The following is a 16,674-nucleotide window of genomic DNA, read 5'->3' as shown; positions in this document are numbered from 1 at the left end:
TGCCATGTGTTTACTTTTTAAGAAGGTCCTTCTAAAGAATGTTGTAACTTCATAAATCAGTAAATGCACTTCTTGACTATTTTTTCCTCTTTTGTCTTTTGTTCCCTTTCTGCATCTGATTACCATCCCACATTTACTGCAATTCCCTGTCACTTACCTCAGTTCTCTAATCTCTCCACCTAATTTCTACTCCATGTTAAATCTAACTGCAAGTGATACTTTGTTTCTTTAAGAATCATGCATGTATTTACTTTTTTTCCTTCAATAATATTGAATTGGTGATGGTACGTTTTGGCTTTGTCTTCTTCTTTGCTATGTGTGTATTTTGATGAGTCAGTGATGTAATTTTATTTTCCCCAAATATTATCTGTAATCAAAACAGAATACTAAGTTGCACATTTGAAGGTCTGAAAAAAACAGCATTGCATATTTGTTGTACTTATCTGGGTAGCATGATGGAGATCAACAAATGCTTTTCCATAATTCTTCATGATCTCTTTTGAATTCCTGATCAGGGCCTTTATTTTCCAGTGGTTGAAGATAAGCATATGTGTATGCATATAATTAATGATCTAGTTTTATTATGTTATGCGAAACCTATAAACTAAATACAAATGGACTGCAAAATAATTCTCTGTAACAAGCAGCTCTGTTGTCATCGTACTGGTCACAGTAGACCAAGCTTGCACACTTCACTGTGCAGTAAATTATAAACATCTGTTTTTGTGTCCTGCTTCCAGGTACAGTGACTGTAAAATATAACATTATCTAAATGATAAATACATGAAACAGAAGTCAGAAATTATCATACCATTACATTTTATTAGGAATACGTATTTTTCCAGAATGAGAATTCATCACTGGAACTATATATATTTAACTGAGCATATCTGTTTCACCATATATTGTAAAAGCTGAATAAATCTCATCCCCAAATTGTCTAAATTTCTACATTAGAGAAAAAGTCATTCTACATCATCACACTTTGCATACTGAAGTTTTACATTCTCTTTAAACAAAAAGAACATGAAATAGAATACATAGATAAGGTTAAGCTATATACTTAAAGAATGGAGAGATCCGGAGTATCAGTTACCAGGTCAGGGATACATTTAGGAAATTTTCTGAAACAAATAACATAGAAGACTCATGTACATGTATATGTCTATAGCTTATATATGCTATTAAACCAAAGAACACGTTCTGTTGAACTCATAAGTGGAAGAACCGTCACAAAGAGATTGTACAAGCTGGGTGCAGCTCCATGGCTTGATAAGGTTAGTCTGGTGCAAAGCAGAGGATGCTGGGTAGTATTTAAAGTGTGCCCATTCCTGTGACCTCAGTTGTTAGCCTAGTATAGCCAGGGAGAGATTAGGATAAAGGAAAAAAAGGAGAGAAGATAATAAAGAAATCATTTCTTATTAGCTCTGTAATCATGAAAAGAAAAGCTACAGCAGCAATCTGGTTCTGCTTTCTTTTACACAAATAACAAATTGGCATCTACTAATCTCTTTAAAAAAAAAAAACATCCATTTAGCTTGTGAACACGGACTTGGTCCTATAAGTCTCACATATATGAAGGTAAGTATAACACAGCTGAAAACATTTTATTTGTTTAACTAAATTGACAACCATAAACAGCACAATATTGTCTTTTATTAGTTGGCTATTTATACAGGTAAGATACAGCACTTGTCTCATACTAGTAAGGTACTGTGATATACTACTGATATAGACATTGATAATATGTAGGTATTGCTTGCAGCATGCACTCAGTAGTTACATTATAAGTTTAAAAACAAATTTAAAAACTTAGAACATAGACAGATTTGAGATCTGAGCTATCCTACTAAAACACAGAAATATTAGTACTGAAGAAGACAGTTACTAAACAGTTTAATCATGACTACAACAAAGAGATGATTAGAAAGGGTTTGAGGTTAGTCTTTCAGCTAGGAGAATGCAGGTATTGTACTTTTCAACAAAAATATGACATAGTAAAAGGAGAGCTAAGCCAGGTTGAAATTTGTTGATGCAGACAAGTGTGGATTAGAACAAGCTTTGAAAAATCACATTGGTTTGGAAATAACTGCCAAATATGAACACTTAACTGCATTGAACTGTTGCTGTCTCAAAAACAGCAAAATTGCTTACTAGTGATGGTGAAATACCAGGCACCATTGATACCAGCTCAGCCAAAAGATACCGATTTAAAAAAATGCAATCATAATGTTCTTAGTGTTTTCCCAAATTGTGCTGTACTAAGCACCAGTTTTACGTGGAGTATATAGAGTTGTTAAACTTCTAGGTACTTTGTAAACATACATGTGAAATGGGTTCTTACATTCAAAATAAAATATACTGTAATATACCATTAATTATATACAGCCTCAGATGAAACCAAAAAGGATAGGTACAACAATAAATATAAATATATATCTATGGGTCTACTTCTAAATTTTGAACTTTCAAAAAGTCAAATTTCTTAAGGTTGAGACCATAAGATTGAAGCTTTGAAATTTTGAAATTTAAATAAAAAATAATAAAAACAAAAAATTATTTTTTTCTTTATATTTTTGCAGGAGAGCAAGCCTACCCTGCACCGCCCACACCCCGGCTAATTAAATATACCTACTCTGAGATTGCAGTACAACAGTAAATATGCCATTCTGCACTGTACGGCGATCTCCATGTAAATGGTATGAAGTTTCAAAAGCTTGATCTGATGGTCTCAACCATAAGAAAGTTGACATTTTGAAAGTTCAACATTTAGAAGTAGACCCATATATATATATATATATATATATATATATATATATATATATGTGTGTGTGTGTGTGTGTGTGCATATATTCTTTTCCTCTAACTTTAAAAGTTATGAATTATGTTTTCTATACATGTATATCATGGTGTGTTCTCTGATCTACACCCAGATATTCTGGAGAAGGAAGTGGACCCAAGTAAACATTGATAATTACATGGCTGCCGGAAGTGATGGAATTTTAGCTGAATTGTTTAAAATCCTGAAAAAATGTTGCTGTTATTGTCCTGCATAGAATTTGCCAGCAAATTTGGAAAACATGATAATGGCTATTGGACTGGAAAAGGTCAGTTTGTTTTTCAAAAGGACAGTGTTAAAGAATGCTGATATTATCTAACAATTGCACTTGTTTCCTATGCAAGCAATGTAATGCTCAACATCCTGAAAGCTAGGCTCCAACAGTATATGATTCAAGAACTGCCAGATGTACAAGCTGGTTATAGGAATGTCAGAGACATAAGAGATCAAATTTCCAGCATCTGCTAGATAGTGGAGAAAGTAAGGGAGCTCCAGAATGTTTTTTTCTGATTTTATTGACTAATCTAAAGTCTTTGGCTGTTTTGACCATAACAGTCTGTAGCAAGTTCTTAGAGATATTTGGATAGTAGGTCACATTATTTGCTTCATGAGAAATTAATATGCAGAACAGTTAGGAATGAATGTGGAACAACTAAATAGTTTAGGATTGGAAAAGGTTTATGACAGAGTTGTATATTGTCACCCTATTTATTGTTTATACGATGAATATATCATGTGAAATGCTCAGTTAGATGAGTCAGATACTGGAATCAAAATTGCTGGAAGACATTAACAACCTCAGATATGTAGATGATGTCACTCTGATGGCTGAAAGTGAGGTAAATTGCACCCCTTCTTGGAGATGAAAATAGAAAATGTAAAAGCTGGCTTTTTGATCAACATAAAATAAATAAAAATAAAGTTGTCATCCAGCATTATCATTTCTTTGAAAATAGATAGGTTAGAAGTGATTGCAGTGACCATTTTCATTTTCTGGGCTCAAATACCTCTGCAGGTGGCTACTGCAACCATGAAATTAAAAGCCACTTGCTTTTTTGGAAGGAAAGCTATGGCAAATCTTGATAAGATTTTAAAGAGCAGGATTCTGAATTAAGATGGTGTAAGTGTGGCAACATCATCCTGAAGCTCTGCAGCAATAATCTGAAAAACTCAGAAGAGGGACAGGAAAACAGTGTAAGTGTATTATTTATCAGAAAATACTACATTAAAGGAGATGTGTCAGAATTTCAAAGCATACCTCTCAACTGTCCAGATTTTCACAGGATGTCTATATTTTTGCCTCATATTTTCAGTGTGTGTTCCTCATAAAACTTGTGATTTTCTGGATTTTTGGGGCAAATCAGTGAGGACTGAGTTCACTAAATAATGGCTAGAATTTGAGTTTCAGTTGTGCTATCCTTCAGAAAATACATGGTAACAATAGATCTTTTATTCTAGCAACTTTCTAAGTTTATAAGTGCAATATTTAAAATTTCCCCTATTTTGGGGGTTTGCCTCCCCCCATTATTTTTGGCTTTATGCAGAGTGTTTTGTGCTAAGAGGTTGAAAGATATGTTTCAATGTAATTGAGGAAAATTCCTCTCTTTGTTTAGCCTGTTACTTTAATTTCAACAACATATATAAGTTGTTTGAAGATCTTGCATAATGAAATTTCTTTGAAAAAGGAATTTCAAAAAAATGTTTTCCTCTCTCAGATTAACACTAAAATGGGCAAATTCCAGGTAAAATGGGATATATTTCAAGAGAATAGTATAAAGTCAATTGAAATACCAAAACAGATGACTGAAAAATGCAGCTCTCAGATTAAAGAAATGGAATCCACTTTAAAAGAAATAGTTTGGAAAATAAAAGAAGACGAAATTAAAACATATTTTTGTTGAAGCAGAATAACTAGTTAATAAAATGGAAGAGAAGGAAGATGTAACAAGAATATCTGCAGTACAGAAAAAATTTAAAAGAATGACATGGTGTCCCTTTTAACATCTTGGATCGTTCATCTCTTGGATTTACAAGAAGACATATAATATGGAATTGATAGGAATAACAGAGCTGTAGGCAAACTCATTCTAAGTAATCCTGCTGCACCTTCAAGGTCAGATGTAGTCAGACTGATTTGATAGTCACTGTGCAACAAAACTTTAGAAAGAAAAATAAAGGAGTTATGGCCAATAATAAAACATTCAAAACAAAATAGCATTACAATCCACTTACTATACCCAACATGAATAACAATTTTTTTATGCTTCATGAGAAAGAATATTCAATTCTGTTGAGGTTAAAAACTTTGTCAGAAACAGTAATATAGTACCTTTCCTGGAGGACATGGATTATGTAGCTATAAAAAGATCTCCAGATAAAAAAATTATGCTCTGAAGGATTTAGCAAAAGCCAAAGAATGCTCACTAATTCATCAGGAAAAATGTAAAAGAGAAGAAGAAATGAGATACATTTATCTTGATAAATAATCATTAAAAGGAGGGGACTTTATTTTCTTAACATAGGTAAATATTTTTCATGTTATATTTAACAAGATATAAAGGAATAGGGAAAATTCAGTATGGAAACAACAAAAGAAGTAGTGTCTGTATTGTTTTGTTCTTGCCACAAGTAATGAAAGTAAGATGTAAAAATGCATACTTGTTATCAGTACTTATAAGTTTATGTTTATTCCAGACTGCAGAATCCTTTATAAGCACATTCTATGAACACCTTCAGGAATGCATGGATCATGCAATCCCAAATAAAACCAAGACCCAATCCTCCAAAGGCAGATGTCCTGTCTGGTGGACCCCAGCCATAAACAAACTATACAATAGAAGGAGGAAGCTACTGCATGATAGAGCAAAATCCCAAAAAGGGAAGGCATCTCTGATCAGTATTAGCAAAAAACTACGGGCACTCATAAAATCGTCTAAGGCCAGCTTCGAGAGAAAAATTGCACAGGACACTAAGGATAATCACAAGGCTTTCTTTAGTTATGTCAGAAACCTGGGTGGGAATTCCAGATATCCTCAGAATTAGTCCAAAATGACAAAAAATACACAGAACCCACAGACATTGCCAACATCCTAGCTGACAGGTTCAGCGCAAACTCCCCCCTCCCCACCAAAAGGGCAAATATCTATCCCAGCAGTGTGCTGCCCCCCTGACATCTCAGATGTTCAGGTAAGAGCTGCCCTCTCCAAAGCAAAAAACACAGCATCAGTGGGGCCAGACGGTGTCCTGGGCTGCATCCTACATGAACTCCAAGAAGAGCTAAACCCAAACATAAAACTACTGCTCAATCTCAGCCTTACTACAGGATATGTACCCAAAGAGTGGCGTACAGCAACAGTGGTCCCTCTCCACAAAGATGGTGCCTCAACAGATCCTGGAAACTATCGCCCCATAAGCCTGACTATCTTGGTCTGCAAAGCTATGGAAAGGATCATCATGGACCTCATAAATAAAGATATTGGGGACCTACAGACACTGGATCCTACCCAGTTTGGCTTTGTTAAAGGCAGATCCTGCCTCTTAAACCTGGCCGATTTCTTTGAAACAGTCACCAAAGCCATTGACAAGGGGAAGGTGGTCCACACAGCCTACCTGGACCTCGCAAAAGCCTTCGATACAATACCCCACTCGAGCATTATAGATAAGCTCACCAGCTTAAATATAAACCCCTATGTCACTAGATGGGTTGCAAACTGGCTCAAGGACAGAACCCACATGGTTAGAATTGCTGGAGCCATATCAGACTCCAAACAAGTTACAAGTGGTGTCCCACAAGGCTCAGTCCTGGGACCTCTCTTGTTCAGTATATATTTCTTAGAGGTACAGGCCAACATGGAAGGACTGTGGCTGACCAAGTTCGCAGATGACTGCAAACTGGGCGCCATAATCGACTCTCCAGCGGACACAAGCATCCTCCAAAAGGGCCTCATATAAACAGACAACTGGTGCCAGAGCCATGGCCTCAAGCTAAATGCCAAAAAGTGTATAGTCATCCCCTTTGGCAAAAACAGTGCCCACAAATTACCACATAGGTGGTAATCCATTAAGTACGGAAGAAGTAATTAGGGACCTGGGGACCCAAGTTGATAGCAATCTCTCATTTGACAACCACATGGCCAAAGTGGTTAGAAAAACATTTTATATAGCCCACCTAATCATGAAGGGATTCACATCTAGATAAGGGGAGGTCATCATGCCTCTTTACTCATCCTTCATCAGGCCCATATTTGAGTACAATGCCCCTTTCGGGATGTACCTTACCAGACACCTGCAGCAACTGGAAAGACCCTAAAAGTACCTCACCAAGAGGATCAAAGGGCTCAAACAGATGCCATATGCTGCCTGGTTAAAGAAACTCCAGCTCTACTCAGTGGCATGCCGCCTGCTCAGAGGCGATCTGTGCCTGATGTATAAAGCCATGTCCAACCTGGAATTAATGGACATGCTGCACCTCAGAAAATCCAAATCCCATCGAGCTACACGCTCGAGAGACTTGAACCTCAGCACTGAAATAAATAGGACATGCTGGAGGGACAGATTCATAAGCCAGAGGCTCCCTTCACTCTGGAATAAAATCCCAGTCCAGGTTAGGCAGAGTCCCTCATTGACTCTCTTCAAGAGGAATCTTGATGAGTGGATGGGAGATCATAGGTTTACCCTGGTATCACTTCTGTGTCACTGTTAGACAGAGGCACAGTATACTAACCTCGAAAAAGGGCATAGCAAAATTAATTTAAAATGGGTGGCGAAAGCCAAACACACTCTCGCTAGGCTTATAAATGCCCTAGGGCAGATAGCCTAGTATGAACCTATGAACCTATGTACTTACAGTCTATAAGAATTTATAATAAATGAATATTTCAAGTGTCATAGTACTTGAACCTTAATTAAGATAGTAGTCTACTTCCACAACATTTCTTTCTTATGCTTGATAGCAAAAAAGGATACATTTCCTTAATATAAAAAAGTACAAGTCTTTCAATTACCACCACATTTAATTTTAAGTTTTAGTCATTCTTTACCAAATAACTGACTTATGACACATAAATGATCTTGAGCTGCTATGCTTGTTTTTTTCTTTTTCTTTTTTCTTTCTGGGCTTCCTCTGCCTTCCAACACTTTAATTTTTTTTTTTTTAAAGACTAAACTGATCTTGACCTAATTGCTGAAATCTTAGGCGATAAACACACTTGACCAAACTATAGCATTGGATAAGCCTTGAATTAAAGTTAGTGAAGCAATATGAGGGTGAATTACTTTGTGCCACATATCTATGTAATTAAAAATGGTTAAATCTGATAGTTCTACTTATATGGTTAATATATGGAAGATTCCTTTGATAACTAATAGGGACTCTGCTTAGTATCTTGTATGCCTTCCTGCAATTTTTAGAACTGTAATTTACTGGATAACACAACACGTTTTGAAAATCAATTACTCTCATTCAAGTGGCGACAGTCATAATTAAGATTTAAAGACATTATTATGCCTGATCTACTGTGGCTCTCCGACAATAGAACTGTTTTGCAGCTGTATGTATACATTTTGCAGAAATTGTGTTTAATTCCATGCTGATAGTGGCTTCCTGTTTTAAATTGGCATTCTCCTGCTTTGAAAATGTTAATTGATCTTCATTAGACTGTTAATTCTTTTAAAAGAGGCAATGTGCTTATGTTTTATCAGTTGGGAAGTTATACATTCTTTCATTAACATTAAATCATTAAATGATATACTACAAGTTTTGTATTTGACAGTAATAGTATTATGACACTTAACCTGCCTGAAGATCTTATTCACATACTGCAGGAAAATGAAAGTGATATATATATATATATATATATATATATATATATATATATATATATATATATATATATAACATCCGGAACACCGACTTTCCACTCAAGGTAAGTAACCGCTTGGCCATCCTGTTAAACCTTGCCCCTTACCCCTGCAGTAGTGTGATCTCGGAGTTGGCACATTTAGTTAGGGGGGTGTGGGTGGGTTTCATTTTGTGTTTTTGTTTTGTTTTTTTGGGATGGCCAAGCCGTTGCTTACCTCGAGGGGAAAGTAGATGTTCCAGATGTCAGTCTTCTGTTTTTCTGTTCCTGTCATCTCGGCGAAGTGAAAGTCAGTGATGTGCCTGTTCGGGTAAGTAAAGTAGGATCATATATATATATATATATATATATATATATATATATATATATATATATATATATATATATATATATATATATATATATATATATGTGTGTGTGTGTGTATATATATATATATATATATATTTATATATATATATATATATGTGTGTGTGTGTGTGTATATATATATATATATACACGTGTGTGTGTGTATATGTGTATATATATATATATATATATATATATATATATATATATATATATATATATAATATAAGTGTGTGTGTGTGTATATATATATATATATATATATATATATATATATATATATATATATATATAGTACGTGAATATAGGGAGCTAAAGATAAGTTTTAGTCCTTCATTAAGTGCATGGCATTGACACTGTTATTTTGGAAATATTGACTAAGTAGCTTAGATTTACTCCTATGGTAAGCCACATATATAGTTCTTGGAAATATTCATCCAAATGATTTGAAATGTTATTTTGATATTTTGTAATTCTGTTTTATTGCATTAATATAGTTGCGAAAAAAGATTGTATTGTCAACATTTGTCACTGATCCTATTATTATCATATAGTGCGATTGTTATTTTTAAGTCCTCAGCTTTGTATTGTGCTTTTCTTTACCTTCTTATCTACATTTATTAGAAAAGTGAAACCATTCAACTATCTTCAAATAATTAAAAAGTAGAGAAGGACAGATTCACAGTTCAAGTGTGCTGTCATTGCCCATGAGACAATTAGATATGATTATAATACTCTTATGGCAATAAAGGGGATTTAAAATGAATAATTTCTCTCCATGTATGTGCTATGTATAAAGATATTTCTATTTAATATAACATTGATATTAAGGTCCACATGATGAACGGCCTTCAAATCTTATCCAAGACTTACTGTGACATCATATTACTTTCATTCATTAATACTTTATTACATGGACCTAGGAAAGTGATTAAGGTTCATAATAAACTGAGGTTATGCTTTGCTTATTTCTATTAATCCACATTTAATACATAGCAAATATAATAAACATCTAACTGATTTAATCTGTAAGATTTTTCTTACATTTTAGAGTATTATGAAATATTCCTCCTTACAAATGCAGAACAAAACAATGGTATACGAAGGTTGGAAATATGTCATTGATAATAATACAGCATATTTATTGATAAATTTTTCTTGATGATTAAAAGGGGATGGGTGAATATAATAGTGTAGTATATTTCACTATTTATTATATGAGTAAACTTTTAATTTCCTGAAAGTAATCTCTAAGATGTAAGACACAATAATCTTAAAGCTTTTCATAATTTGTGTGAAATTTAACTCAGTGATCACCTAGTGTTTATATCTTTCAATAAACCCCCCACAACTCCCATTTCACTATTTACTTTTAATGAGATAGATTTGTAAGTGGACTGTTATAAATTAAATATAAGTTATTTTATGACCTATAAATAGCTGAAATTATACAATGAAAGTGTTATCACCATCTATGAATCATAGTTTTCATCTTGCTCAATTTATCATATTACATTCATAATCCAAGATAATTACATTTAATCTGCAAAGCTATGCCACTCTGATCTATTACTAGAAAGGATTATGTTGGAATTACACATCAGGAAGCAGTTTTATAGCATATGTTGACTAAATATTTCTAATTAGACTAGAAATCTGGTACGATTTTTATGGATGAAGTATGTAGTTATAGTTATTAGGTATTTTATTACATTTATTATAAGACTACTTATGCCAGACTTTACTACCCTATACTATTATTTTTGTGTTAACTAATCACTACTTCTGACTTACAGATATCCCATCTACCTTTCCTTTCTGCTGTCTCTATATTCTGTAAACCAAAACATTAATTACTTCTATACCACAATTAATACTGCAACCTTTCTGTTAATCTCAGTATTCCTATGACATATGATATCCACTACAAACCTCTGTTAAAATTTCAGCATATAGGGAATTATAGTTTCATGTATGTATTTTTGTCTTGTTAAGCTTGATACTTACTGTTCAATTGAGAAAGTGATTAATTGTTGGTATGCTTGCACCTCTGCCTTGTTAAGCTTTGAAATTTCTCTATGCATTATACAAAAGTTATCAATATCCTTATATTTATTTGTTAGTTTGTTGATTGTATGGGGCCTTTCTACCTAGGCCTCCACTGAAATGGGTTTCTGCCCAATTGGACTTTCTTGGTAAACAAATGTAAAATAAAATAAAAAAATAAATAACATTTATATTACTCAAGATTCTTGAGACTAAAGTGTCAACGTGTGGTTTATTTATTCATGAGTAACATGAGAAGAAACATTTGATAGGGTTAAAGGAAATTAAAATTTATTCTTTAAGTTTGCATTATATCTTAATATGTAAAGTGAACCCTGCATAGATCATTGTTTTATATCATTAAATTTGAACTGCCTAAGCAGCAATACAAAGAGGGAAAAGCTACTCAAATATATCAACATTAATAAAGCTCAGGTAATATATTTACAGGACAGTCACATAAAAATGACAAAGACATATATATTTTTTTACAATCTGAAGTGCAAGATCAATGTGATTGCAAAAATAAAAAGAGGGCGTTGCAATCCTTTGAAAAAATTGTCATATTATGACCCACATTATAAAAATGATTTATGTAGTATTTTCTTCTGAATTGTTTTAGACTATAATAACAGAATATAGAATATAGTTCATTTATATTGGTTTCCTGGGATGGGAGCTAAACGTGTCTGAAAATATTTAGACTATATAATACATAATATGAAGGGAAGTATTATTCTCACAAGGGATTCCAACTGTATTCTCAATAAATCTGAGTCCAGCAACGTTAGGGAAGATAGGATCTCAGCTTTATTACACTTAAAGGGTATGTTTATTTTAAAAGAAACAGACTCTGAATTAATTTCTTTATTCATGCACCTTCTGTACACGATCAAGAAATGATAAGATGTTTATCTCCCATATCCTACTTCAGGCCATAATGCTTTAATCTTTAATTTAGTAACTAATTGTAAAACCCTGCCTCATACATATAAGGGTCCATGATTCTTTATCAAACTAGAAAAATGTAAAAATAGTTTACAAATGAATTAGATACTTTTATGGAATAGAAACCTAGTATCCTCCCCTTTCCTAAATTTGTCAAAAGTATTTGGTACTGTCTCTCATAGCAAACCTCTATGGAAGTTTTCTCATCTAGGACTCTCACTCATAGTTCTGTCCTGGTTAAATAGCTATCTTGCTGAAAGGGTCCAAGCAGTAAAGTGACAAAATGAATACTCTTCCTTTCAGTCCATAAAAAGCAGGTGTACCACAAGGATCTGTACTTGGACCCCTACTGTTTAACATATTTGCAAATGACCTAACCTCCTTCACCATATATGCTACCTTATTCCAATAAGCAGATGATGTAACACTCATCTGCTCTGCTCCAACCTGATCAAGCTTCAGGAAATGACCCAAGAATCATTCTGTTTTGTAGAATCCTGGTTAAACAACTCAGAACTTCTAATAAACCCTAAAAAACTAAATTATTACTATTCACTCCCAAGCTTCTTTCCTGCCCCAAAATTAATTTTAATATAATCTAAATTAATAATACTAAAATAGATCTTATTCCACATGCTAAACTCGTAGGTGTGCTTACAGATGAAAAACTGAAATTTGACATTCACATCCAAACAGCAATAAAAAACAAAATATCAAAACTTTGATTGCTATATTGAGTAACACATTTTCTTAGTGACAAAACTAGAAAAGGACTTTCTAAAACTTACTACAGTCCTACTCTACTATATACCTTTCCTGTACTCACAAGCTTACAAACTACCCAGAAGGTAAAGCTAGAACAATGTTACAACAAAGTAGCAAAATTTGCTGCAAACCTCCCTCAAGAGACACACATCACTGTGGAGTCCTACAAAAAAAATAATTGTCTGGAGCTCACCAACCAACTACAATACTCATACATTAGCACAATCTTCAATATTTTAAACTTTTCTGAAATTGCCCTGCTCTACAAAATATGTGAAACCCCTACTATCCAACAAGACCCCTCCACTCCAAAGGAAAAAACTACTTACTGTTATTAAATCTCAAAGTTCTGCTAGGGATGCCTTTTTTTCAATAATGTTCCAAAATTATGGAGTTCCCTACCTCCCACACTCAGTCTGATAAAGAAACTTTCAAACTCAACCTGAGAGCTACCCTAGCACAATCCTGGCTTTGCCATGTATATCTCCTGGATAAGTTCAATAAAAGCTCCCGCTGTCTATACTATCTTCATAGCTGTAAATGCATATTGACTCATAACTATTCTATCATTTGTCATTATAAATAAGACATATCTACACTTCATGCTCAAAATTCTAATGGTATTGTAACTATGCTCTTGTTATTGCAATGTTTTTTATTGTGCTAATTCTTTTTTTTTTTTTGTAACTTTATATTATTGTAAAATTTTATTGTAACTTAATTTTTGCTTCAAAACTTTTCTTTCTGAGCCTCCATCGAAAAGGTTTTCTTATGCCCAGGCATTCCTGATAAACAAAAGTGCAATAAATAAGTAAATAAATAAAAGAAGATGAAATGAATGCAATAATAATTTGCTATACCGTGAAGGTGTGTATATTTGTCAAGGTGATGTTATATTGTAGGATAATGAAATATTAGACATGCAAAACAAGTTACAAGAAGCAAAAAAGAATTTCAGAAAGGTTACAAAACTGTGTTAGAACATATACATCTCTTAAATAAGAATTATCAAAATATTCAAGCTCATAAAACTGTACTTGCTCTTGAAGAATTAAAAAGTTCAGCTTATGTAATGACTCTAAGTGGGTGGGATGCATGGTTTAGCTAAAACAGATAAATTGCTAGCAAGGAATAGTCATATCAAATAAATAAAGGGGAACAAAGATAAAAGAATTAAAACAGAAATTGAGGAGATTTAATCAGAACTTAGGGATTATTATAGTTGTACAAGATTTCAAGAGTTACTGACTCTATAGATTTCTACTTTAAGAAATTCTTTGATAAGCTAAAATTACCAAAGGTTTCAACATTAGATAAAAAAAATCTTATTAAAACAATTAAATTAAAGGAAGTGATGAATAAAATATCTTAAAAGTAATAAATCAGAAGGGATGAATTTTATTATTCTTGGCAATATTTAAAATTTTGCCAAGAAATATAATTTTATCCATTCAGAAAGTATTGAATGAGTATTTTAACAACACAAGTCACACAACCATCTTGGAAATGCTATTTGGTTCACCAGATACCAAAAGGAAATAAAGAGAATATCGATTGTTCATCCTTTAGAAGAACATCTTTATTAAATTTAGACAGGTCTGTATTAGATAATCGAACTTTCAAAAGTTCGAGTGTCATATGGTCGACACCATATGATCAAACTTTTAAAAGTTCAAAAATCTATTAAAGAAAACTACACAAATAACCTACCAGAATGTTTTAAGCAGGGGGGCAAGCCTCCCTTCACCCCCCACACCCCCACTCCTTAAATATACCAACTCTGAGATCGCACTACAGTGCAGAAAAGGGAAATCTTCCCATTCCATGCTGTACAGAGATCTCCTTTAAAATGTTCAAACTTTCAAAAATTCGATCATATGGTGTCGGCCATATGACATCCCAACTTTTGAAAGTTCGATCATCCAGTATGGATGCAATTTAGACTATACAATTTTGTTAATTTTAGATGACAGAATGAAAGAATTTACACCACAATAAATAAATGCTAATCAAACAGAATTTATATGCAGGAGGAAAATACAAGATAATATAAAAATAATTTTAACTTTGATGGATTTAGTGAATTTAAGTAAATGAAATCGTAAACCTTCATAATCCTGAATTTATCAATGGTTTTTGTTAAAATTACATTGCATTATTTATTTAAAATTTTACATCTTTATTGTTTTCCTTAAGCAATTTCACTTATAATTAAAACATTTATTATAACAATAAAGCTTATGTTAAATATGAATGCTTCTTTCAGATTCCTTGGAAATAAAGTCAGAAAATAAGGAGGCCCTTTTCCCCTATCCTGTTTGCCCTGGCCTTGTGAGTGTTAGCTATAGTAATAAGATGGGAGCTTGACACTAAAGGAACAAACTTAGAAGATCACTACTAATAAAAATAATGTTACGTGTAGATGTTATACTGTTGACTTTAAGTGTTATATCCAATTCTTTGGAAGTAGCTCTACACTCAGTTCAAAATTCTGGCTTATATTTTCAAAACAGTAAAACCAAATACTTTATTTTAAATGGTAATCAAGCTTTGATTGGTTTTTAGAATTTAAATTAGTGAAGTAATCTAATGAAATAAAATATGTGATATTAAACATATTAAAATATTGGAAAAAGTGTGAAATAAAAACATTGAAAAAATCTTAATGAAATGATTGCCATGATGGAATGGTGAAATAAATCGATTTTTGCATTTGAAAATAGAATCCAACTCATAAAAATTATTTACACCCTAAAATTTACATACTTCAGAATACAGCCCTATTACCAAACAGATCTCAATAAAACATTTTAATAAAATTCTCACGATTATTTTATGGTATCCAAAAAAAGAACTGAGATTGGTTTACAAACACCATATCAAATGATCACCATGACAGATAGGTGAAATAAATTGATTTTTGCATTTGAAAATAGGGTCCATCTCATAAAATTATTTACACCCTAAAATGCACAAACTTCAGAATACAGCCCTATTACCAAACAGATCTCAATAAAACATTTTAATAAAATTCTCATAATTGTTTTGTGGTATCCAAAAAAAGAACTGAAATTGGTTTACAAACACCATATCAGGACAATAGTGGTATTAAATTCCCAAATATAGAAACCTAATCAAAGGCATATATTATAAAGGTAAAAGTACATTGGACAGATAATAGATATGAAGCATACTGAAAAATTCTTCAACGGGTTTTATTCACTGTAAAGCAATTTAAAATATCTTAAGATGATATTGACAATATTAAGAATATATTTGTTGTAAGTGGATAAATCAAACAGCTCTTCAGCAGCAATACCAAAATATGCTGACAATATACTTAAAAAATAAAGAACATAGTGATCCATAATTTAAAAACAAAATATTGTTTCAGTTTATCAATTCCATTTTGCATATTGAAAGAAGTTAATATAATGAAGTTAAGCCAATGGAGGGACAATATTTTACAGAGGTTTAGCTGTTTTCAGCATACAAAATTAAAATAAATTGAAAAGAGTTATGAATTTAGTTTAGGTTCTTGTAACTAGATTTTTTGCAAGGCACTACATTACATTTTAATGATAAAGTTCATATGTTGCCACATATAATAGAATATTTGTGTCAGTATTCAATAAAAAGACATTATCAGATTTATATGACAGTAATATCCTATAAAATGGCTTGAATATATATTATAAGAATAAAGTTTAAACATCTCAAACAATAAAATGTTAATGTTAAAATCTGTTTGGAAAACCTCATTGATACAATGCTGGATAATTTGCACATAGAAATGCATCTGTAGAACTTTTTTAATTGCATGCAATTAAAGAAAAAGGATGAAATTATTTTGTTGGAGGTGTGGTT

The 16,674-nt window shown here is 32.6% G+C and overlaps 1 protein-coding gene across 10 annotated transcripts in view; it reads right to left on the bottom strand.

The window, feature by feature from the left end:
• Nucleotides 1–802: 802 nt before the first annotated feature.
• The window catches only part of PCBP3 (poly(rC) binding protein 3), a 964,963-nt gene continuing 949,091 nt past the window's right edge, over nucleotides 803–16,674 (bottom strand). For all 10 annotated transcript variants that reach the window (XM_044075918.1, XM_044075919.1, XM_044075910.1 and 7 more), the window contains one exon: nucleotides 803–1,351. In XM_044075918.1, coding sequence (XP_043931853.1) covers nucleotides 1,315–1,351 — 37 coding nt within the window. In that variant the 3' untranslated portion in view covers nucleotides 803–1,314. The remainder of the gene's footprint in view (nucleotides 1,352–16,674) is intronic.

The sequence above is a fragment of the Protopterus annectens genome, chromosome 6.part1, assembly GCF_019279795.1.
Source record: "Protopterus annectens isolate FY-2018-M chromosome 6.part1, PAN1.0, whole genome shotgun sequence".
Lineage (NCBI taxonomy): Eukaryota > Metazoa > Chordata > Ceratodontiformes > Protopteridae > Protopterus > Protopterus annectens.
The sequence above is the reverse complement of the archived record's forward strand: the minus strand, read 5'-3'. Positions and strand labels throughout refer to the sequence as shown.